The following is a 24,931-nucleotide window of genomic DNA, read 5'->3' as shown; positions in this document are numbered from 1 at the left end:
AATATCCCGGTCTTGCCAGGAAGTGGTTCCCGGTTCTTAAGCAGGTTTGACCCGCGATATTTCCCTCATCCCGGGATTTTCAAAAATTGCCAATTTGGAGATTCTTTTCAAAAATCATGAGGTAAACTCGCCACCATGTACTGGTTGCTCGGGGCACATAGCTAGAGAGATGTGCACTTTGGGCCGAATGCTAGGGGGCTTATCACGGGGCAGGTGTGTGTATGTGTGTTGTCTCGTTTTCCACAAAAATATGAGAACGTGAGTGGGAATGTGATGTGATGCTGTGAGTGGGAATGTGATGTGATGCATTGTGTTTTGCTGCCGCTTGCCATGTTGAGGCCTGCACCGGACTCTATCCACAAATAGAAAAGGGGGGAGGCTTCATTTTCTGCTCACTGTGGGTCGACCAATCAGAAGCACAGCTTTTGGGTGGGTGGCAATGCCCAAAATGGACATTGGGCAGGAAACAGCCAGTTTGAATTCAGTGTTAAGGAGGGGTTGGCAGCAACTGCTGGTGTGGTTTTGAGCGATTGGTGTGCACACACAACAATGGCTGGCACAAGTGGCGACACTTCTGTCAGGGTCTACGTTAGGAGCTCTGTCAAGGGACCTGGGAGAGGTTCTCCTGGAGGGAGGTGGAAACTGGGGACCTGCTCGGGATCTGGCATGAGTAGGTAGTCCAGCGAGTGTAACCTCCATGCTCAGAATGGGTTGACCCAGAAAGGGGTGGAGACTCAAAGCTGCAGAGCTCGTGTAGTTTGGAGGAGACGAGGCATAAGCATAAGCATAAGCATTTTATTGTCATTGTGCACGCACAACGAAATTTACAGCAGCATTCCTCGATGCACACAATTTCAGACTCATACATCATCCTCACTTTCCCCTTCCTCCACCCATCCCTACACAGCCCCAAATACATCAATATGAAGCAGCGGAGTTTAGCATAGCCCCAGCTCTAGAGTAGAAGCTGTCTCTAAGCCTCTTTGTCCTAGTTCTGAGGGCCCTGTATCGTCTGCCAGATGGTAACAGTTTAAAAAGAGAGTGTGCTGGATGAGACGGGTCCCTCAGAATATTTTGGGCTTTATTTAGGCTTCGGGAATTATAGATTTCTTCCAAGGAGGGAAGAGGGCAGCCGATAATCCTTTGTGCAGTAGTGATCACCCTTTGGAGCGCCTTCCTATTCGCCACTGTGCAACTGGAGAACCATACACAGATGCAGTAGGTTAGGACACTCTCTATAGCACAGCGGTAAAAGGACACCAGAAGGCTACCAGACTCGGACCTTAATTGTATAAGCCCTTCACACCTTGTTAAGGGTTCTTTTTATGTTTGTAATGGGTGAAAGTTCTCCTGAAAATCTTCATCATGTTGAATCCTGTTCATCAAGCCCTTGGAGTCTTCAGGAGCCAACCCACTTGCAGGAAGAATTGGACTTGGCAATATCAGAAGACTGTAACTAGAAGGACTTGAAATGAAACCTGAACAGGACCTTGAAGTATGACATTAAATGTTGATGTTTGATGTTATATGTTAAGAAAGTAAACCATTTTGTTTTTTTTAAATCTGTTGTTGCAAACTCATTCCAAGTTCTGCCCCACAGAACCCACAGATAGAGGTTACACGAGCTGTTACCAAGAGCAGTAGAAACATGGATGTTTTTGAGAAGGTGGCTGTGGCGATGAGGAGTTGGGGTCACAGCAGGACTGTCGTTGAATGCTGCACCAAGACCAATGCTGCACCAAGACTAATGTTAACAGATAGACTTGATGGCCCTTGTGCTCTCTTCCCACTCTATGGTTCTATGAAATAACTGAAGCTATTTCCCTCAAGGAAGTATATTTTTCACAGATGTTCCTGTTAGAATGGAAAGGGATTTATTAAAACTGATTTTGACGACAGTTTACAAAATGGATGATTGCATTTTTGTTGATGCATCAGATACTGCTGTGGGTCTTTTGACTGAATGTGGAACTCAAGTGTTCAAACTACCGGTAAGCATTGCGAGTGTGACAGACCCCCCTGTCCACAATCAAAGTGATGGGAATCTTTGCTTACGTCTCAAGTTCTTTCTCCCGCTTCTCTGCAGCTGTTAGGGAAAAGGAGGGACCTACCATTTGCCCCTCTCCCCACAGAATGAATCCGGCAGGAGGAAATGGTGGCGCATTAGATTGACAGGTGGCTGTTCATTGGGCAGCCTGACCCAAAGAGGGGGGATGGGATTTCTCCCTGCAACTCTTATGGGTCCCCAGATTTTTCTGAAGAGTACATAACACATCAGTAGTACAATTATAAAAACTGAGAGCCAGTTAATTTCAGAGCACAGGATGTTAGCCTTGAATTGATGAGGTTCAAATCCCTACTCAGCTTTACACTGGGTTGCCAGAGACCACCTGAGGCCCGGAGATCTGCCGGAATTACAATTGATCTCTCTGGCTATGCAAATCCCCCTCCCGATTCTTTCTGGGCAACTGGAGAATTGGGGATGGTTCAAGACAATAAATATCAGCACACTTCTAGCAGTCGGGAAGTTACAATATGCGCCCCCACCTCCCCAAATTCAAGAAAGCACAGTTTTCAAGGTAACGCAACTTTATTATAACCATAACATCTTTTCAGCAACTGGTGTCTGAAACACAACTGTGTTGACTGTAGCAACCTTAACAGGGAAAGGATCTTCAGAGCCCTTCAGAAAGGCCATGCTGAACAGAGCAAATCCTGACAGGTGGTGCCCCATAAATTAAAAACAACAGAAAATCCAGAATATCAACTTAAACTTGCAGGGCCTCATTTTCCTCTGAGGGATCTTTTCAGTTGTTCCTCTCGTGCCCGAGAGGAATGGGGGCTGGAGGAGGCTGAGGGGGAGTCTATTCAGAGCTCTGCTTGACAACCAGCCTGTTATTCTTTATAAAGTGAAATATGTTACTTTTATTTTCAGATTAAGGTACAAAGAAAAAGGGAATGGGGGACGGGGACGGGGCAGGATATCTCCATTTTACTCCAGTCAGTTTTGGTGGCTGGGTGCCTGGAAAGGCCTTTACAGGACTAAGGGGGAGGGGGTGTGTGTGTGTGCTTCTGAGAAACAATATTTTCTTATTGATGCTCTCGGTGTAAAGAGAAGGTCTTAAGAAGAGAGTTTGAGGTGGCCTTTTTGATCAACCTCAAAGTAGGGCAGGAGGGTCTCTCCAGAGAAGGAGGCGCCAGAGTACTCGTAGATGAGGGCTCCTCGGTCAGCGTCGAAAAAGGCCACCCGACCCCCATCATAGTTCAGACAGACTCGGATCCTCTTGGGCTCCCCAGGCAGGGTTAGGGGAGCATAATCATCTTCTATGGAAGCCCTACAGTGCCCTTTCCACTTCCCCACAACCCAGATCCCTTCATCAGGACTAAAGGTAAACTCTCCCTTCCTCCTCACAGACTTTCTGGCCACCCCCACAGCCCATCCTCCCTCACTTCCCACAAGGACATCCCAGAAATGGCGGCCTCCTGTGAACCCCTCGCAGCCCAACACAGCACAATAACGGCCAAATCTCTCAGGATTGTTGGGCAGAGTTTGAGCTTTTTCTCCAGCCCTCAGGCTTTTCCGATCCTCAGACAGGATGAGTTTGGGATGGGCTGTGTCTGCATCCAGAGTCACATTTGCTGTTGGGGGGAAATGAGGAAACAAGAGAAAGATTTTTAGCTGGCAGATTTTTCCCTCTGGCCACTTCTGACAGGGCCCTGGCTGCTGTTAGACCTACTACCTGTCCTCTGGATCCGTGCCCCTCCTGGCTTGTTAAAGCGTGCCAGGCGGAGTTGCGACCCCACCTGTTGAATATCATCAATAGCTCCCTTGAGCAAGGAGTTTTTCCTGGTGGGTTGAAGGAGGCAGTGGTCCTCTCACTCTTAAAAAGACCGTCATTAGATCCTAGTGATCCAGCCAATTACCGCCCCGTTTCGAATCTTTCGTTTCTGGGGAAGGTAATTGAGAGAGTGGTGTTGGAGCAGCTTCGGGGTTTCCTGGAGGACACATCGGCTTTTGATCCCTTCCAGTCCGGTTTCCGTGCTGGGCATGGGACGGAGACTGTTCTCGTCGCCGTCACAGATCAGCTCCGCTTACAACTAGACCGAGGCGGATCGGCGCTGCTGGTTTTGTTAGATCTAACCGCAGCGTTTGATGTGGTCGATCATGACCTTTTGACCCACCGCCTGGCCGTTTCCGGGGTGCGAGGCACTGTCCTTGAATGGATTGCCTCGTTTCTCCGGGACCGGACACAGCAAGTGTGGTGTGGGGACCAAGCGTCCCAGAGGTGCTCACTTCATTGTGGTGTGCCCCAGGGAGCGCTGCTGTCCCCGCTATTATTTAACATCTATATGCGACCCCTTGCTCAGTTGGTGCGGAGCTTTGGGCTGACGTGTCACCAATATGCTGATGACACTCAGCTCATTCTGTCGATGGAGGGGGGAGCGGCCACCGCCCCTGCGGCTCTCCAGCATTGTTTGGTGGCCGTGGCTGGTTGGTTGAAACAGAGCAGGCTGAAACTGAATCCAGCAAAGACGGAGATCCTCTGGCTGGGACGGGGGGGGGGAGGTTGGGGATTTTCAGCCGCCGGTGTGGGAGGGGGCTGTATTGGCACCAGCCCCCTCTGTTCGCGACCTGGGGGTCCACCTGGATTCGTCTCTTTCTATGGAGACCCAGGTGGCCCATATAACCCGGGTCGCGTTCTACCATCTACGTCAGGCCCGACGGCTGGTCCCCTTCCTTTCCCAAGCTGACCTGGCCACTGTGGTCCATGCAACGGTCACCTCCAGGTTAGACTATTGCAACTCGCTCTACGCGGGCCTTCCCTTGCGTCTGATTCGGAGATTGAAAATGGTCCAGAATGCGGCGGCGCGCATGCTCACAGGGGGTGCCATGGGAGAACATATCACCCCTGTGCTCCGCCGCTTGCACTGGTTACCGATTGAATTCCGAATCATTTTCAAGGTGCTGGTGTTAACCTTTAAGGCCTTGCGCGGCCTGGGACCTCCGTACCTGCGGGACCGTCTTACCCCATATGTCCCGAATAGGCCTCTGCGTTCAGCAGAGGCCAACTTACTGGTGATCCCTAGCCCCTCGATGATACGGCTGGCCTCCACCCGGGCCAGAGCCTTTACAGCTCTGGCCCCTGCCTGGTGGAACGCTCTTCCATCAGCTGTCCGGGCCCTGCGGGATCTAGCTGAGTTCCGCAGGGCCTGTAAGACTGAGCTGTTCCACCGGGCCTTTGGAGAGACCAGCCGTTGATAAGGGGCCCCCTCCTCCTCTTCTCCCTCCGTTATGACATCATGGAGGTCCTGCCACCCCTTCCACTTGGGGTTTACGGGAATTAGCAGAGGACGCCATCTTGAATTAATTAATGCTGCATTTTAAATAGGGAAGGGTTTATTTTTATTCTTATTAGAGCTGTTTTAATGTATATTTATTGTATCTAAAATGTTGTTGTGCTCTATCTATGTTGTACACCGCCCTGAGCCCTCCGGGGGAGGGCGGTTTATAAACCCAAATAATAAATAAATAAATAAATAAATTCTGCTTCCTTCTCCTGCCCATCATGGCCTCCTCTCGACCTTATAAGCTTTTCCTGCCTTCTCCTGACCTATTAAAAGGCAGAGCAGCCTTTTGGTGCTCTTCAAGCACAATAAAAACCCCACAAGACGACAACCCATTTCTACCATCTCCTATCCCAAGCAGTTAACCTTCAGAGACAAGAGAACCATGGATACTTTTTGGAAAGAAATCACAAGTGAAAGAGCATTTACACGAACACCTGAATCTCCTGAAAAGGAGTAGAGGCAAAGGATGGGTTGAACAGGTTGCGGCTCTTACTCCTGATCCGAGAACAAATCTCAAAACTGAATTTAGAACTTATGGGCACTGCATAGAGCCTGGAGGGGGAGGGGGGTTCCCGTGGCTTTCAGCCTACCAGGGAGATGAGTTTCTCAAGTGGCTCTGGGGACAATTTTGCATTTCCTTGAAAGAACAAAGACTGGACTGAACATAACTTCTCAAAGAATGTGCTGCAAACTAATATTATGTCGTTTGGGTGCTATGTGGTTTCCAGGCTGTATGGCCGTGTTCTAGCAGCATTCTCTCCTGACGTTTCGCCTGCATCTGTGGCTGGCATCTTCAGAGGATCTGATGTTGGGAAAGCAAGTGGAGTATATATATCTGTTGGAGTGTCCAGGGTGGGTGGAGAAACATTGTCTATGGCTTGCCAGTGTTGAAAAATACTAGAGTCAAGACAGTGTCTAACCAGCTCCACACAAACACAGGATGACCATAGACAAAGGAAACAAAGGCCAGGATACTTCTATTCAGATGCTCCACCAGTGACCTTGCTATCTCCATTGTCACTCCCATGCTATAGACTTCATTGTTACTCATACTTCTATTCAGATGCCCTCAACTATTGACCTGGTTGCCTTCTTTGTTACTCACAGACAATGTTTCTTCACCCACCCTGGACACTCCGACAGATATATACACTCCACTTGCTTTCCCAACATCAGATCCTCTGAAGATGCCAGCCACAGATGCAGGTGAAACGTCAGGAGAGAATGCTGCTAGAACACGGCCATACAGCCCGGAAACCACACAGCACCCCAGTGATTCCGGCCGTGAAAGCCTTCGACAACACATTAATATTATGTCAGCAACCAAGTGAAGGTACAGGCCTTCCTGCACTCCTTAGAGGATACCTGCGAGATCAGACCTTTCCCACCACAGCCTAAAGAACTGGCCTTTCACCCTTCTGCATTTTTAACAATGGTGACATCCAGCCAGTTGTGCCTGAAAGCTTAGACAATATTTTGTGCCAATTTAAATAATAATGAAGGCAATACATAAGTTTTATTCTTGTTTTGGGGATATTCCTGTACCACAAGACTGACATTACTGCTCATCAATGTAGGGAAACCTGGATGACAGGAGGCGCCCCGCCCGGTGAGCACACTCCTGGCCGGGAGCCCCCCCTCAGCTTGACATGCCGAGCTCATGGGTCGTTCACGTGCCTACCTTCTCCTCCAGGCTAATGTGTACCCAGGCAAAAACTGCTGACTTGCAGACTCTCTGGCTCCTGCAAGTACATGCCTTCACTGACCACGGTGGTGCAACCTTTGCCTGTAAACCCCCGCTGTTCCCATTGTCTTTTACCCTGATAAGATTCATAATAAAAGGTGAAGGGAGAAGGCGCTCCAGAAGGAACGTTGGATGCCTCTCCCCCGCCGGACCTGCAACCCGTATCTGTTGTCCTTCACATCCCAACCTTCAATTATTGGTTCTAAGAAATCAATTATTGGTTCTAAGAAATCCTTTCATTCAAGGTGTCTCCCAGGAATACCTTGAATCAAAAACACCCCGTTAATAGTTTCTGTGCTTCACAGCAAAGGTAACTTGGGGAAAGGAAGATAGAACAGGATTTTGATTCTCTTGACAATCTCTGCCTTCCAGAGAGACCCAGGAGCTTCAGTAGTGGTTTCCTCACAGGGATGGGCTTGTGTGGTCTATATATGGTCATAACAGAAAGGTCTAGAGATTTACTTTTTAATGAAGGCACATCAGACAACCAGGTACAAATACAGGGAGCAAAACAGAGCTAAGCCAGCATTCGATCTGCATACATGATTGTGGCAAATGGAAGCTCCCCAGTCCAGTTCACAGTGCTAGGAAACATCTGCCTTCATTATGCCTCCTGCCCAGAAAGGTGCATCTGAGCAACAGCAAAGGATTCACGCAGCAGAATAAGCAGAGGTGGAAACTTTGGAGTGGCTGAATGGAGTTTCAATTCTCCTCCCGAACATCAAACACAAATTATGTGCGAGCAACCGGAAAACAGCACTATGGGATGTTGAGCGTCTGCCTTTCTAAACTGCTATTCCATAAACAAAGCTTTTCCCCCTTAAACCCGTATATCCCAAAAAACTGAACTGAAACCTTTAATGGCATTCAGATAGCAACAATACTTACTTAAATATATATAAAAGAACATATAACAAAAAAGGGATCTATATTTTTAAAAATCATCTAAAATGATGATTTAAAAACTGAATAAAATGTCTCAAAAGTTATGTTAAGAACACCTTGCAATTACAGTACAGAGGAACCTGGCAGTCAACTCTCTTGAGCCATTGTCCAGAAGGAAGAGGGTTTTCTGTTGGTCTGTGAGAATGCTGTTGTCAATCAACTTCCTCCTAGCTGCATTATATAGAGGACAATGGTGCAGGGTATGATGAACTGACTCTTTACAATTCATGTTACAAATGCAAAGACTTTCATGGCATAATATTTTCATCTCCCTACCAGATCTCAGGGAAGATGGCATGATGTAACATCATGAGACTACACGTCGCAGTTTGGGTTCCGGAAGTAAATATAAATAGTTGGATATATTTGTTTTCCCCAAAGAAATGCCAAGATACAAAGGTGAACAGAATCTACTAGCCTGGGGGTGGGCATCCCCTGCTCATTTCTGCCTTGCAAATGTCCAGCGAAAGAAAAAGAAAGCTGGGGTGGGGTTATAATTTTGGACTTCAGGGTGATAGTTGGGGGAGGGGATGAGGCTTAGTGGTGGAGAATCTGCTCAGCATGAAGATACTCCTGGGCTCAGTCTGCAGCGCCTCCAGGGAAAGGGACCGGGGTCTGTTTTGGGATACAGCAGCTTCCTGTGTGCCTCTGTGATTTTGGCCTTTTACACATTTGAATTCCACCTTGCAGCGAGCATGCCTTTCCTTCACCAAAAGCCTTTTATTGGTGCATTGAGTTTTGCCTCTTCTGAAGCCAGCGCAGTGCAAATCAGAGAAGCTGCACAGTTTCCAAATGCTGACAAAACACAGCTTTTCTGGCTGCTTTGCTTTCCCTGAGAAACAAAATTGCTCAACACGAAGCGTAATTCATTATCCGGTTTTGGTCACTCAGCCTCGCCTTCCCCTGCTCACCCAACAGCCCTTCCAGCCACACAACTCTTTGTGATGGAAAAGCAGCCTGGAAAAAGAAAGAGTCAATGTACTGTCGAAGGCTTTCACGGCCGGAATCACTTGGGTGCTGTGTGGTTTCCGGGCTGTACGGCCGTGTTCTAATGCATATTTTCCTGATGCTGCTTCCGGCACTCTGTGGCTGGCATCTTCAGAGGATCCTCTGTGTCAGCCACAGATGCAGGTGAAACGTCAGGAGAGAATGCTGCTAGAACACGGCCATACAGCCCGGAAACCACACAGCACCCCAAAGAAAGAGTCATGTGGCTGGAAGGGCTGTTGGGTGAGCAGGGGAAGGCGGGGCTGAGTGACCAAAACCGGATAATGAATTACGCTTCGTGTTCAGCAATTGTGTTTCACAGGGAAAGCAAAGCAACCCGAAAAGCTGTGTTTTGTCAGAATTCGACAGACCAGTGAAATCTCTCCTATTTTTGATAGACTCAAGCCCCACCCTCCCCAAAGGCAACAAGAAACCTCCTCCTGCTCCCTTAGATGAGAGGATGAAGCAACCGGTCGCCAAAACGGAGGGAGCTTCGCAGCAGGAGGCTCTCGTCAGAATGGGGGACTGTGGGGCCAACCCAAGAGTGAAGCACCCGGCTGCACCTCAACGCTAAGAGCCCAAATGGCCGAGGACTGCAGGACCCTGTTCAGCCCACATCCAGCCCCATGGCTCCCTGGGTGACCTTAGACAGGCCTTCTCTCTCTCTCTCTCTCTCTCTCTCTCTCTCTCTCAGACAGGGTGGTTGTGCGGATGAAATGGAGGAGGGCAGATTTAGGTTCAGCGCCTTCATGTCTTTTTCTCCCTCTCCCAGAACACCAGAACTCAAGAGCACCCAATGAATAGAATAGAATAGAATAGAATCTTTATTGGCCAAGTGTGATTGGACACACAAGGAATTTGTCTCCGGTGCATATGCTCTCAGTGTACATAAAAGAAAATACATTTGTCAAGAATCATAAGGTACAGCACTTAATGATTGTCATATAGGTCTAGTAAGCAATCAGGAAACAATCAATAGTAATAAAAACATAAAATGTAAAATCATAAAATAAAATGAAATGTCAGCACAGGCTATAGTCATACAGTCATAATTGGGAGGAGATGGGTAATAGGAATGATGAAAAAAGTAGTGCAGTAATTATATAATAAATATATAATAAATAGTTTGACATTAATTTCCAGGGAATTATTTGTTTAACAGAGTGATGGCATTAGGGAAAAAAACTGTTCTTATGTCTTTAGTTGTCTTGGTGTGCAGTGCTCTGTAAGCGACGTTTAGAGGGTAAGAGTTGAAACAGTTTATGTCCAGGGATGCTTGAGGGGTCAGTAAATACTTTTTCACAGCCCTCTTTTTTTTTGACCCGTGCAGTATACAGGTCCTCAATGGAAGGCAGGTTAGCAGCAATTGTTTTTTTCTGCAGTTCTGATTATTCTCTCGAAGTCTGTGTCGATCTTGTTGGGTTGCAGGAACCAAACCACACAGTTATAGAGGTGCAGATGACAGACTCAATGATTCCTCTGTAGAACTGTAGCAGCGGCTCCTTGGGCAGTTTGAGCTTCCTGAGTTGGCGAGAGAAAGAACATTCTTTGTTGTGCTTTTTTAATGACATTTTTGATATTAGGTGTCCATTTTAGGTCATGAGATATGATGGAGCCTAGAAATTTAAAGGTCTCTACTGTTGATACTGTGTTGTCTAGTATTGTACAGAGAGGAGGTGTAGGATGGGAGTGGTTTCTCTCCTGGAAATCTACCACCATTTCTACGCAGTTTTAAGTGTGTTCAGTTCTAGATTGTTCCAGAGTGGCACCACGAGGCTAGTTGTTCAACCTCCGTCTGTATGCGGTTTCATCGTTGTCTCGAATGAAGACCAATCACTGCTGTTGTATCATCTGCAAATTTCAGTATTTTTTTAACAGATGGATCATTTGAGATGCAGTCATTGGTATTGGCTGGCAGAGAGAAGAGAAGTGGTGAAAAGTACACAGCCTTGGGGGGACCCTGTGCTCATTTTTACAGGTGTCTGATGTAATCTTTTCCTAGCTTCACCTGCTGTTTCCTATCTGTTAGGAAGCTTGTGATCCCACTTACAAATAATGCTCAAGGTACTGCTAGCTGATTTAGTTTGGTTAGAAGAGACGTCCGGTCTGATAGTATTTTGAATGCTGAACTAAAGTCAACAAAGAAGGACCCTTGCATAGGTCTTTGGCGACTTTCAAGATGCTGTAGGATATAGTGCAAAGCCATATTAACGGCATCATCTATCCCGAATCTATTTGCTCGGTATTACGCAAATCTGCAAGGGGTCCAACAGTGGATCCATTGATGGTTTTCTCAAATGGTGCTATCACTAGCCTTTCAAAAGTTTTCTAATAAACTACAGATGTTAGAGCAATTGGTCTGTAGTCGTTAAGTTCCTTTGATGGAAGGCTTCTTAGAGCTACTGGGACGAGTAGTGGAAGCGTTTGAAGCAGGAAGGAACATAGCACATCTCTAGTGATTTTGTTAAAGATTTGGAGGTGAAGATGGGGGCCAATTATGGACAGCACACAGACTTTTAGGCAAGAAAGGTGTTATCTTGTCTGGGAGCCTGGTGCTTTTCCAGGCTTCTGGTCTGTGAAATAAGATCTTGCACTTCCTTTTCTGAGATCACCAGGGGGGGGTTTATGTAAACCCAATGAAATGGAGTTCAGTTTGGCAGGAAGTTTGGCTATTGTTGGTGCATCTGAGATACAGAGGTTGTGGAGAAAGGTGACTGTAGATTGTTTTCAAACCTACAGGCTAGCAACACGTTCAGGTCGTCTGCCAATTGCTACGATTTCCTTCAGCTTGGGAAGGTGGTTTACTGTAACCGGTGATATTTTTTGAGAGTTTTCCACATGTTTGCTGTTGTTCCTCGTTTGGTGAAAACTGATTTTTAGCTTTTCTCAGAGTAGTTTCTTTTGCTGCTCTGATCTCCTTTGTTAATACATTTCTGGCCTGGATTGTACAGCATTCTATCACCCTTTCACATGTAGGCCTCTTCTTTGGAACGACAGTAACTGCTTCTTTAAAGTTTAGCTGTGAACCAAGCGTTTGTTGTTACTATATATATATCGCAAGTTCCTGGTTGGTATACAAGATCTTCACAGAAGCTGACATATGATGTTTACAGTATCTGTGAGTTCATCCAAATCTGCAGAGGTGTTCCTTTAAAAAATATTCCAGTCTGTACAGTCAAGGCAAGCCTGCAGCTTTAACTTTGCCTCTTCAGTCCAAGTTCTCACTCGATTTATGTTATTGGTTTTGTGGCTTTAAATCTTTGTCTGTAAAAGCAGGTACAAGGTGAATCAATATGCAATGATCAGAATGGCCTACACAGCTGCTTTCGTGGTAAAGACCGATAAGCATCTTTCAGTGTTGTATAGCAGTGGTCTAAGATATTCTTGCCTCTGGTGGGACAGTTGACATGCTGAAAGTATTTTGGTAAGGTCTTCCCTTAAGTTTACTGCTTTTGTTTAAATCTCCCCAACATAATACCCAGTGAATCACGGTATTTGGCTTCACCCTCCATAATCTGATCGGTTAGAGTTCTTAATGCCTTTTTTACAGATGCTTGTGGATGAATATAAACCAAAAAAAACAGAACTGAATTTATCTCTCGAGGGGAATAAAAGGGTTTGCAATTAATAAGTAAGGACTCCAAATTTTCATCACAGAATTTTTGAATTATTGTTATGTCTTGACACCAGCTTTTGTTGATGTATATACATAATCCTCCTCCTTTTTTCTTCCCTGATAATTCTGCAATCCTGTCTGAACGAAATATCTGAAACCCCGGTATGCACATGCTATTATCATCAATGCTCTCATTTAGCCAGGTTTCAGTAAAGCATAGGGCAGATTCAACAATGAAGTTGTTGAGCAATAAGTTTGGGACAGACGAAAGGACATAGTTCTTTACTCAACCAGTAATGTATTGCTGCTTAAGGCAGTGATGGCCACAAACACAGATAGTTTTAAAAGGGGGTTAGACAGATTTATGGTCCATCAGGGTCCACCAGCAGCTATGAGAATCAGTGACGGGAGAAGAAGGAGGAGGTTTGGATTTATACCCCCCCTTTCTCTCATGTAAGGAGACTCAAAGGGGCTTATGATCTCCTTTCCCTTCTCCCCCACAACAAATACCCTGTGAGGCAGGTGGGGCTGAGAGAGCTCTGAAGAACTGTTGTCAAGACTCTGCACATAAGCCATTTGCCACTGACAGACAAATGGAGACCCACAATCTTAGCTACACCTGGTTTGGCCATCAGTCGCAATAGTACTTTGGTCACATTATGAGAAGACAAGATTCACTGGAAAAGACAATAAAGCCAGGATAAGTGGAAGGCGGCAGGAAAAAAGGAGGACTCAACATGAGATGGATGGACTCTCCAAAGGAAGCCTCGTCCCTCAGTTTGTAAGATCTGAGCAAGGCCGTAAATTATCAGACACCTTGCAGGACACTGAACCATCGGCTGGCCGTGAGTCGGAAGCGATTTAATGGCACTTAACACAGACACAATCCTGAAGGACCACGTTCTTCACAGGCTACCCACACCCCTCCCACTGTTACGAAAGTTAATGAGAAAGATACACTCACCTCTGCAAGATGCTTCCGGCATCCTAAAGAAAAATAGAGACAGAAAGAAGAGAGACCTCAGTGCTTGCTGAAAGGACACTCCAGGAAAACCCCTCAGACCCTGCAGGATTCTGCACTCTGACCCTTTTTGTGCATTCAGCCAGCAGACACCACTAAAAGGCAGGGGTCTGTCTCCAAAAAGTGGGTGGGAATCTCAGTGAGTTTCAGAGTAGAGCTGTGTGATCTGCTCTGAGGACTCAGCAGTGGCCATTTCAGAGTAGAGCTGTGTGATCTGCTCTGAGGACTCAGCAGTGGCTACTTTCCCACAGGGATTTCTCCACATGCGGAAGCAGGAAGTCTTATGATCAGGGTGGGTCACTCTTGGGGCCACCTGTGCATACAGAGGAATCCCCTGCAACCTTCCTTGTTTCAATTCTGTCTGCTATTTTCCTTCTTGCCACTGGAGGGCAAAATAATAGCCAGATTTCAGGAGCATTGTCACATCATGCAGGGCCCCTGCTTTTACTTTTTGTAACTATTTAGCCCTTATTGTTGCAGAGTTATAACTGGAAAGGTACACCCTGCACTTTATTTCTTTGAAACTAATTCTAGGAATTAGTGCAACAGATCACTATAATGTTACAATGCTAGAATAATCTAGCCATTGACCATTGCAACATGGCAGCGCAGGCAAAAGAGAGTTTAGGCCCAAATTCCATAAATTAGGTTTGACTTGCCATGTAGCTCCCCAGACTGTTGGTTGACACACAAACAGACAACTTCTGAGATGGAAGATTAGTGGCCTCAGTCTATCAGGGAGTTTCAAATAGTCCCTTTATTTTTTCCAGTCTGTGGCTGGATGGAAATTAAATATGGCAGATGGGAAAGAAGACCACGAAAGGGGGGGGGGGGGAACCTGACAGCAATACAAATAGGGCTCATTTGCTTTTGTGCCAAGTGAAGGGTGAACAGATAAGGTCTGGAGGCAGCTTTTCCCCAAAGGGGAGCCAGAGTTGCTTTTGCCCCCCTCTTACCTGCAGGAGTTCACTGTCTGGCTGCTGACACTTCTCCTCCATCTCCTGTATGAGGCTGTCCAGAGAGGAGAGGGCCTCAGAGAGTTCAGTCAGCTGCTGGTCCCTTTTCCTTGCCACCTCCTTCTCCACCTCTTCCATCTGGGCCACCAAACGGTTCTCTTGTTCCTCCAGAAAAGTGTGCAGTTCTTTGAACTTAGTGACCGTCTCCTGCTTCTCTCCTGTCACTTGTTTCTGAAATGGAAGGAGAAGGAAATCAGGTAAGCAGAATAAACACAGCTGGTCTTGGTAGCAGGAGGAGGAGGTGTTTGGATTTATATCCCCCTTTCTCTCCTGTAGGAGACTCAAAGGGGCTGACAATCTCCTTGCCCTTCCCCCCTCACAACAAACACCCTGTGAGGTAGGTGGGGCAGAGAGAGCTCCGAGAAGCTGTGACTAGCCCAAGGTCACCCAGCTGGCGTGTGTGGGAGTGCACAGGCTAATCTGAATTCCCCAGATAAGCCTCCACAACTCAAGTGGCAGAGCTGGGAATCAAACCCGGTTCCTCCAGATCAGAGTGCACCTGCTCTTAGCCACTGCTCTTAGCCACTATGCCACTGCTGCACTTTAGGATACTTTAGGAGAAAGGCACTTTGGGATACTTCTGTTGGAAGGGCACTATGGCCTTTCATAGAAATCACATCCACATTCAGCTGAGAAAAAGAAAGATTTCCACAGACTTATCCTGAGGGCCGAAATACACGTGGATCTCACTTGGAAGTCCTGGAGGGATTCTTTCAGCCACAGAGGGCTCTGTCTGCAGCACGACACCCAGAGACTAGAAGGGGCTTCTTCAGGCCATTTGTTTCCCCAACAAAACACCCTCCGTGTGCTTAACGCCCCTTCCGCCCCCCACACTTTTCAATAGACAAAAAGGTTTGATGTTTTAGTAGAAAAGAGCTGAGAAGCCCTTCCTCTCACTTGGTCTCCCAATTTAAACTGACTGCATTTTGGGCAAAGGAAAAACAGCAGGGGGAAAATCTACATGCTACTGAGCATCCCAAGAAATTTCCCCCTTGGTATCAGCAATGGCTGAGGGGCCCTTGGTCCAGCCGAGGGTCGGTGAAGTATCTCTCAGCATTTCTACCCAGCATTTCTTCAGGAGGGAGAGACCCTCCTGTCTTTTCAGGGACTTCTCCTGGCTCCCAGTGTTCGTGCATTGACTCAAAAGGGAATCAGCACAAATGGTTTCATGTGCCCAAGATTTACCCCACAGCACAGAGTACCTTGGAAAGCCCCCCGTCCCCCCAAAAACACCTGAGAATAGAAAAGGCAGGAGTTGCCTCTTTTGTTATTTGTACTCCACCCCCATCCCATAATATATCTAGAATCTGTTTACTTCCCAGCCATGGAGACACTTACGAGCCGGTCTTGGCTTTCCTTCTCTATGTCTGCTTTACATCCCACGATTCTTTCTCTCTCCTCCTTCAGACCCTCCAGACTACTGCAGAACTTATCCTGGGGGAAGAAAGACCCAAAACTGAGACTGGTTCCTTTTTCAGAGGTTTATTACAAAACACACATGAAGCAAAATGGTCCGTAACAACCAAACTAGATGTAAGTGCCCTTTGTCTGCAACGGGATCTTCAGCAACATTTCCCAAATGCTGAACAGTCATCTTGCTCATGGGGATGATGCCCCACTCTCCTCTGATACCCAACAGGGACACAAAGAATGCTACGACCTGGACATTCCACCCCACCCCAAGTGCCACCACAGGAGGAATTTTTAAAAAATAGCAAAGACCTCAGGCGGGGAGTGGGGTAGTATGACAACTGAGGCTGAGATTAAGTTTGGTAGAGCCACTCTTATCTCACCTCAATCTCGGGTTCTTTTCCCTCCTATTAAACTCCCGACCAGCTGATTGTTCAAGGATTTATTGTAAAAGTTCAAAACAAAGAAATAAAACATAAATGCAGTAAGAGATTGCTCAACTGGTCACATTCCTTTTGGTTCTTTTTCCCCATTCCGGGAGCCCATGGCCCAGAGATGCTTCCCTGACCACGTCTCAAGATGGAATTTCAAAACCTTTGTTTTCCCCTTCTCAGGAAAACTCTGTTCGGGCCATGAGGTAACTTAGGCCTTTGAAGTTTCATCCTGGCACCTCTGCATAGTTTCCTGTCCTCCCTCCAGGAGATCAAAAGGCAAAGATGCTTTTCACAGTCATATGTGACTTCCCTTTACTGTAGCGATAGCATAATTCCATGACACGCCCCTTTTTGAGATGAAGTCTGTAAACTCCATGTTCACATACTTCAGCTTCCTAATAATACTGGTTGCATAATATCACATGTTTCTAGCTAATACATAGTTCAGCTAACTATTTTCCATCACAGGTAGGGTAGGGAAAATATGGATGGAAAGATAATAGATGGCTCCAGGTGGGGGGGGGGGGGGGGGGGGGGGGGGGTGGGGGGGGGGGGGGGGGGGGGGGCCGGGGGGCGGCCGCGGGAGGGGGGGGGGGGGGGGGGGGGGGGGGGGGGGACAAAGAACGCTATGACCTGGACTTTGCACCCCACCCCAAGTGCCACGATAGGAGGATTTTTTACATGTAAAATTATTCATAATCCACAAAAATACACCCAGGAGGGACAATTTTGAAAAAAAAAATAGCAAAGAACTCAGGGGGTGGGTTGGGAGAATATTCCTGGCAAGAGAATAGATAGCTTCGGAGGGAGGACGGTAGAAGAAACGCATATCTTCCATTCCACACATTCCCAAACTCTCTTTGGCCAAGAAAGAGGACACCAAAATAGGGGAAATTCTATGAGGAAACAACTAGAGATGTGGAGCAGGAAAGGATTTCTTAAAGTGCTAAAGTGCAATGGCTCAGAGGGAGAGATCCAGGTGGTCCCAATTTTTCTCTCTGGCATTTCCGGGTGAAACTAACAGGCAGCAGCTCACATCACAGACGCCCACCCGAATCCCAGTCAAAGTGGCCACTGACAGACCAAACATCAGACTCAGAAAAAGGGAGCTCCATGCCTAGCCCTCCTTCCCTGCGCGCAAACTGACGGAAACTCCTCCCTCGCAGCCACTGTAAGTGGGGGATATGTCCACGTACCAAACCTGCACACATTCTCCTCCAGCTCCCAGGAAACTCAACTGGAGCAAGTAAAATCAGGAAAGGAGTGTGTGTGTTTGTGTGGTTGAAAAAGGGAGCCAGGTGGCTGCCCCCTCATAGCACAGTCAAGCAATGGGCGGGCCAGACATCACCACAACAGGACAGGAAGTGAGTCAATCACTTCGCTTTATCATATTTCCAGACTTTAACCTTGGCAGGGGGCAGGAAGCAATGCCCTTGGGAGCCACCAAGCCAGGAAGGAGTCAGCGGAGTGGTGTTTTGATTCCCAGAGGCTGAGGCAGAAGCTGCAGGGTGTTTCCTCACAAAGAGAAGGGAAGGATCCAGGGCTCTTCCTCTGTTGATTTCCTACCTTGTACTCTTGGGAGGCCTCATCAAGAGGAAGGGTCTCGTGATTTCTGTGCTCCTTGGATTGGACACAGACCAGACAGATGAGGGCTTCGTCTTCCTTGCAGAAGAGCTTCAGCGGCTCCTGGTGCTTCTGGCAAACTCTCCCTTTTCTACCAGCCAAGACTGCCTGAGGCCCAAAACAAGGAAGTAGAATGTGTTTCATTTTGCACCCCAAACCATTTCTCTCCTTGTGATGACTGGACATAATTTGTGCCTTGTTTGGTAGAAAACAACACACAAAAACTTTAAAATATAAAAGCTGGGTGTAACAGAGTGTAATCCTGTGAGTTGTGGACTTCAATCTGGTGTTGGGGGGCTTGTCCCAGAGAGGAAGGGGGAGGAATTGAAGAAAAAGACTTCTGAGGGCAAAGAGGGAGAGAGAAGCCATCTGGGTCCCTGTGCAGATAACAGGAAAGCCTGAGAAGGAGCCTCCAGGGATCTGCAGCCACCCCAAGAGTCCTAAAAGCAGCCGCACCACAGAGGGTCAGTCAAGACCTCTTCAGTTTCAACTTTAAACTAAGTTCTCCCTCAGCAGAAAACCCCTCTATTATGCCCCCAGAGAAGCTCTTATTATTTTCTTATTAAGCATCAGTTTTCCTATAGCTAGTATGGGTTTAATTCCTTGTACAGTATTCTAAGGGAGGGAATTTTAGTTAGACCCTGTCCCTTTAAGAAATCTCCCTAGAGGCAGTCTTCCTTTTATTACCCAGCAATGCCCCTGTTTAGTTAAGTCAGTCTAAGGTGCCAAGGGAGTTGGAAGGCTGCAATATCTGTTACGTCTATGGTGTATAGTCTAAGGCAATGATGGCAAACCTTTTTAAGACCAAGTGCCCAAACTGCAACCCAAAACCCACTTATTTATCGTAAAGTGCCAACACGGCAATTTAACCTGAATACTGAGGTTTTAGTTTAGAAAAAAATGGTTGGCTCCGAGGCATGCATTACTTGGGAGTAAGCTTGTTGGTAGTTGGTGGCTTTGCTCTGAAGCAACCATGTAACTCTTCGAACGGGTGAATCACGACCCTAGGAGGGTTTACTCAGAAGCAAGCCACATTGCCAGCAACCGAGCTTACTCCCAGGTAAAGGATCACACTTTAGTTCTTCGCATGAAAATCAGTGGGGTTTAACAGTGCTTAACAGGGTTATCTACACGGCTTCCCCAAAACTAGGTCTTAGGTTTAATGCAAATAATCAAGCTCAGGCCCAGGCCAGCCTAGATGTTATTGGGGGAGATTCCCCATCACATGATGAACTTCTGTTAAGTGAATGCCCACAAGAGAATGAGTGCCACTCCTGGCACCCGTTATGGAGTTCACATCACTGGTCTAAGGTGTATATAATCTAGAGAGCATAAAGTTAAGGTGTTAACAGAAAGTAGAATCCAGATAAAGGACACTGAAGGAACCAAGAGGAAGCACAGACAAAGTGGACTTTCTTGGAAGAAGTCAAGAAAGAATTAAAGTCTCAAGCTTCAAGTTGTTCCAGTCAAGCAAGTGCCTTATCTTAGTCAGACCCCGGGAGGAGTTAGGCTCTCAATTCTTCTAAGCAATAAACCTTTTTTTTTAACTGTTACACCTTGCTTGTGCGTCTCCCACTCTGTTCTGGCCAAGTACAGGGCACCAAAGACTGTGTTTACTTGGGGAACAGAACACCCTCCCTTCCCTCTTAGCAGGTGGGTGAAAGCAGAGGAGAAGCATCACATTGTTTATAATAGTTAGCTCCACACAGGAAAGCGTCCTTATTTCTAAATAGCCAGCACTGCCAATCTGGACTGCAGGGCCTCCCTCAGGGGGGAAAGGGAGGCAAGCCTGATAGCAGGCCAGGCGGAGGCCTAAAGACAGTATGAGCCCACCACACCATGGGGTCCAGACTCCTGGTGGGACGGCTGCAGTGAGGCTCAGCAGGGGGGAGAATCCATCAGGACTGGTGTCCTCGAGGACATGGCAGATAGTCCTATAGTGGTCAATTTCCGCATATTTCTTGCCTTCCGTTCCTCCTTCCACACTTACCACAATGGCCTCGGCACAGAGCTGGAAGCCCCAACTTATCAAAGGTCGGCACTGGGAGTGGGCAGGGACCCCTTTGGGCTGAGACATTTGGGGGGCTGGCCCAAATGTCAGCCTGCTCAGGAGGCAGCCTGCTCCCCCAGCACCCAGCTGGATCTCAGTATGGCAGGGTCAAGGGAGTGGCCACTGTAGAAAATAAACAGGCCACCGTTGAAGGGGCAGGAAATGGGATTGCACTGCACAGGTTCCTTGGTCAGAGGGGGGCCTCCAGTGAAAAGCTGGGGCACCAATATGGGCAGGACAGGGCAAGCAGCAAAGGGGGATCTGTTGGACTTCTTATCTTAATATATTTAGCAGAGTAGCAGAAGAAGAGACCATTAGACAGTTGCTGGTTTTTATAAAAGAGTTTACTTTCTATTAGGGAGGGTTTACATGGAAGAAAAATAAAGAACAGCTTTCTATTCTAAAGCTAACTTGGTTACATAGGTTGGCACCATGTGATTCCCACATAGTGCCTACCTAGCAAGGCAAAAGGTTTTACCTCGTGTGGTTCAAACAAAGAAACACACTTTACTTTATAACTTCTGTCTACTGTGACTAGTCTCACATAGGCAATGCTGAGGTTAGCTGACCAATAGCTTGATCAATGGACTGGCCATAAAACTCTGACCTCAGCAGTTAATTAGCATGCACCCAGTTAACCCCTTCATGTCTGAATTGTGATAGACACTTGCAAATACCAACAGGATCTCCCTTGGGGGGAGGTGGCAGCAGGCCCTTCCCTCCATCACCAGGTTAAACACTTTCCTTATGTGCCTTTTTAAAAAATCCATTGCTTTGGGAGCCAATTTGTGTTTGTGTGTGCTGGAGGCGGGGACTAATATAATATTGTATATTTGAAATTATCTTAATATTCACAAATCACCAAGCAGCATTGACCACAGGTTGAGAGAGCTTTGCTCCAAACTGAAAATTTGAGCCACACCCAAGAACCCAAAAAAGTCCCCCCCCCCAAATCTCTTGCTCACCTTCTTTTCTTGGGACGCCTCCTCCAGAGGGATCTCCTGGTGATCTCTGTGCTCCTGGGATCTGCCGCAGACCAGGCAGAGGGGGGCCTTGTTCTCCTGGCAGAGAAACTTCAGGGGCTCCTGGTGCTTCTCGCAGACTCCCCCCTCCACACCCGCCTCCTGCAGAGTGAATTTTTTGGCTATTTCCACCAAGTTGGCCAGCTGCTGGTTGGGCCGGAGGGTCCCCTCCTGCGCGGGTCCTCTGCAAAGAGGGCACAAAACCTCTGCCCCCTGCAAGTCCCCCCAGCTGCGGGTCAGGCAGGCCCGGCAGAAAGTGTGGCTGCACTCGGGGATCATGACGGGATCCCTGAAGAAGTCCAGGCAGACGGAGCAAGAGGCTTCCTCGCGGAGCTCCTTCTGGGCACCCTCCGCCATGGCTGCTGCCTCTGGGAAGGAAAGACGGAGCAAGAGAGTCAGTTCTGGTTTGGCCGCCTCTCCAGGCGTTTCTCTTCCCGCTCAGAGGCGGAGCTGAGCTCAGCTGCAAGAGGAAAGAGAAACCACCAGGCAAACCCTGGGAGGGGGCGTCTCCTTCCTTCCGGCATTTGCAACCCCCCGCCCGCCCCCTGCGGAAGGAAGCATGGTAAGGGGGGGTTCTCGGGTTTGAACCCCCTATTCATGTCCGAAGCTCCGCCCACCCGTTTGTGGGTTTTTAAAACATTTTAGTGCTTTTTCGGTTTTTGGCCTGCAGGGGGTGCATTGTTTGGGCTAGCAGCACCAAACCTACAGGGATTATTTGGGGGACTCTCCTGATGATACTACCCAGGTTCGGTGAGGTTTGGTTCAGGGGGTCCAAAGTTATGGACTCCCAAAGGGGGTGCCCCCATCAGCCATTGTTTCCAATGGGAACTAATAGAAGATGGGGGCTACACCTTTGAGGGTCCATAACTTTGGACCCCCTGAACCAGTCTTTAACCAACCTGGGATGTATTATCAGGAGAGTCTCTTATTGATACCACCCAGGTCTTGTAAAGTTTGGTCCAGGGGGTCCAAAGCTATGGACTCCCAAAGTGGGTGCCCCCATCCCCCATTGTTTCCAATGGGAGCTAATAGGAGAGGTCCATAACTTTGGACCTCCTGAACCAAACTTCGCCAAACCTGGGTGGTATCATTAGGAGAGACTCCTAAAGATACCCTGAAAGTTTGGTGCTTCTAGCTTAACCATTGCACCCCCAAATTTTCCCAGATTCCCCTTTTAAATCCATCCCCTTTAGCATGGATTTAAAGGGAGAATCTGAGGTCCTCAGTTTAGAAGAAGAAGAGTTTAGATTTATATCCCCCCCTTTCTCTCCTGTGGGAGACTCAAAGGGGCTTATAATCTCCTTGCCCTTGCTCCCTCACAACAAACAACCTGTGAGGTGGGTGGGGCTGAGAGAGCTCCGAAAAGCTGTAACTAGCCCTAGGTCACCCAGCTGGCGTGTGTGGGAGTGCACAGGCTTATGTGAATTCCCTGGATAAGCCTCCACAGCTCAAGTGGCAGAGCCGGGAATCAAACCCGGTTCCTCCAGATTAGAATGCACCTGCTCTTAACCACTACGCCACATTGAAAGTGATGCTGTTTCAGGGTGGGGGATAATCCACCCCAAAACAGCATCACTTTCAATGTTGTTTAACTAGGGACCCCAGATTCTTCCTTTAAGGTGGATTTAAAAGGAGAATTTGGGCTCTCTAGTTTAAATGCCATTGAAAGTGATGCTGTTTGGGGATGGATTCCAGCATCATAGCGGCTGCCCGGTAGGGGGGGGGGGGGCGCAAAACTCAGATTTTGCACCAGGCTCCATTTTCCCTCTATGCCTCTGCCCAGAGGGGAGGGGCAGGGCCGGGCAGGGGAGTCTGCCATCCCCAACCTTGGAGAGCTGCTTTTGTAAGCACTAGGCCAAGGACGGGCCTTGGGGAGGCGTGGCCATGCTTAGGGGCGGGTGTGTGTGTGGCCCCACCCCCGAACCCCCCCATAAAAAATCTATACCTACGTCCCTGGAAGGAAGGCAGCCCTTTCCCTTGGCACCCCCGGGGTTTGCAGAGGGGGTGTTCCCGGGGCTGGTGCTGGTACAGGGGCGGAGGGGGGAGAGCAGGGGCCCTGGGGCAAGCCCTCCAACTGCGCCTCTCCCAACATCTGACCCCTTTTTAGATTTAGTTTAGGGTATTTCATAGAATCACATAGTTGGAAGGGACCACACAAACCATCTGGACCAACCCACTGTTCAATGCAGAAGCATTTTCCTCACTTGTAATTTCTGGGTTTTTTCCCAGGGTAGTGATGGTTCTGTTACCTGTGTGGTTTGCTCCTTCTAGTGGTTGATTTGATACTATACTGGTTTAGGTCCAGCTTAAAAACCTGAAGTTCAAATCTGCAGTGATATATGTCAGACATAAAACCATGTGTGACAGATTAAGCTTTTATATGGTTAATTTGAAGAGGTGCAGTTTAGCCAGAGCAGGAGCACCAAAGTGTTAACCAGAGTGCCACCTGATTGGCTGGCTGAAATGCAATAGCCAGTAGCCACAGATAGGTTACTAGTTGAATATAAGCCTATAAACTAGCTGAATATACCGTTTCCCCGAATATAAGACATCCCCTGAAAATAGGACGTAGTAGAGCTTTTGCTGAAGTGTGAAGTATAAGGCATCCCCTGAAAGTAAGACGTAGCAAAGTTTTTGTTTGGAAGCATGCCCGATGAACAGAATACAGAAAAATAAGACATCCCCTGAAAATAAGACATAGCGCATCTTTGGGAGCAAAAATTAATATAAGACACTGTCTTAGATTTGGGGAAACACAGTAAATGCAAGAAAAGCCTGTCAGAAAGACAGATAGGGAGAACGCAGAGATTTGATAGCAGTTTGAGGGCTTGTGTGACAAATCCTGTCAGTCCTCAGATTCAGTCAGGGGAGATCATGTCTAAGGGCAGAGATAGTCAGAGACAAAGGGGGAGAAGGCTAAGGAGCAGTGGTGGGATCCAAAAATTTTAGTAACAGGTTCCCATGGTGGTGGGATTCAAACAGTGGCGTAGCGGCAATGGGGCTGGGCAGGGCACAATAGGGGCGTGGCCGGGCATTCCAGGGCGGGGCATTGCTGGGCGAGACTGTGGCAAGGCCGCAGCTGCTGCGCCGGTCCTTGGGCGGGAAACGAATGCGCGCAGGCTGCCACGCACGCCGGTGACCTCCTGCTAGACTGCTTCAAGTTCTGCGCGCTACTGCTGAGAGGAGTAAAAAATCATGTGGCAAAATCACCAATTAGTAACCCCCTCTCGGCACACACAAATAATTAGTAACCTACTCTCGGGAACCTGTGAGAACCTGCTGGATCCCACCTCTGCTAAGGAGCCTGTATTCTCAGACTGAGAGGAAAGAGCCTTGTTCCCACTAAAGGCTAGGAGATCTTGTGCCGGTGGAAAACAAGAGGGAACCTGTTCTCACAGGAACGCTCCTAAAGTCACACAGAGTGCTTGGCTAGTGTCTCATGAGGAGACCACACCTACCTACTGAGCCGGAGAGCCCATGAGGGTGTGTTTAGCTTAACTGGCAGAATTAAGAGTGGGTTTAGTGAAACCCCAGAGCTTATTCTGTCCCAAGCCAGTGTGAGACCCTTTGGAGTTTAAGGGTGGGAGTTTTAGGAAAGTGGTCTGAACTGTGTTAAAAAGGTTTACCCTAAGAAGAGACACCTGTGTGCGTGTGAAACTAAGTGAAGCAAAATCTTGTTAACTGAAACAGCTAAATAAGAGAAACTGCATTTGC

General features: G+C 47.8%; 1 protein-coding gene across 1 annotated transcript; it reads right to left on the bottom strand.

The window, feature by feature from the left end:
* Positions 1-2,571: 2,571 nt before the first annotated feature.
* LOC125430079 (E3 ubiquitin-protein ligase TRIM7-like) lies at positions 2,572-21,770 on the bottom strand. The gene is made up of 8 exons (XM_048491800.1): positions 21,161-21,770; positions 18,089-18,253; positions 16,017-16,112; positions 14,619-14,849; positions 13,606-13,628; positions 12,531-12,578; positions 7,031-7,169; positions 2,572-3,703 (listed from the first exon to the last, which is right to left on the bottom strand). The coding sequence occupies exons 1-8, from the start codon at positions 21,572-21,574 to the stop codon at positions 3,122-3,124; spliced, it is 1,698 nt and encodes a 565-aa protein (XP_048347757.1). The 5' UTR covers positions 21,575-21,770; the 3' UTR covers positions 2,572-3,121.
* Positions 21,771-24,931: the final 3,161 nt, after the last annotated feature.

The sequence above is a fragment of the Sphaerodactylus townsendi genome, linkage group LG03 (genome assembly GCF_021028975.2).
Source record: "Sphaerodactylus townsendi isolate TG3544 linkage group LG03, MPM_Stown_v2.3, whole genome shotgun sequence".
Classification (NCBI taxonomy): domain Eukaryota; kingdom Metazoa; phylum Chordata; class Lepidosauria; order Squamata; family Sphaerodactylidae; genus Sphaerodactylus; species Sphaerodactylus townsendi.
Note: the sequence above shows the minus strand (reverse complement) of the source record. Positions and strands in the feature narration are given on the sequence as shown.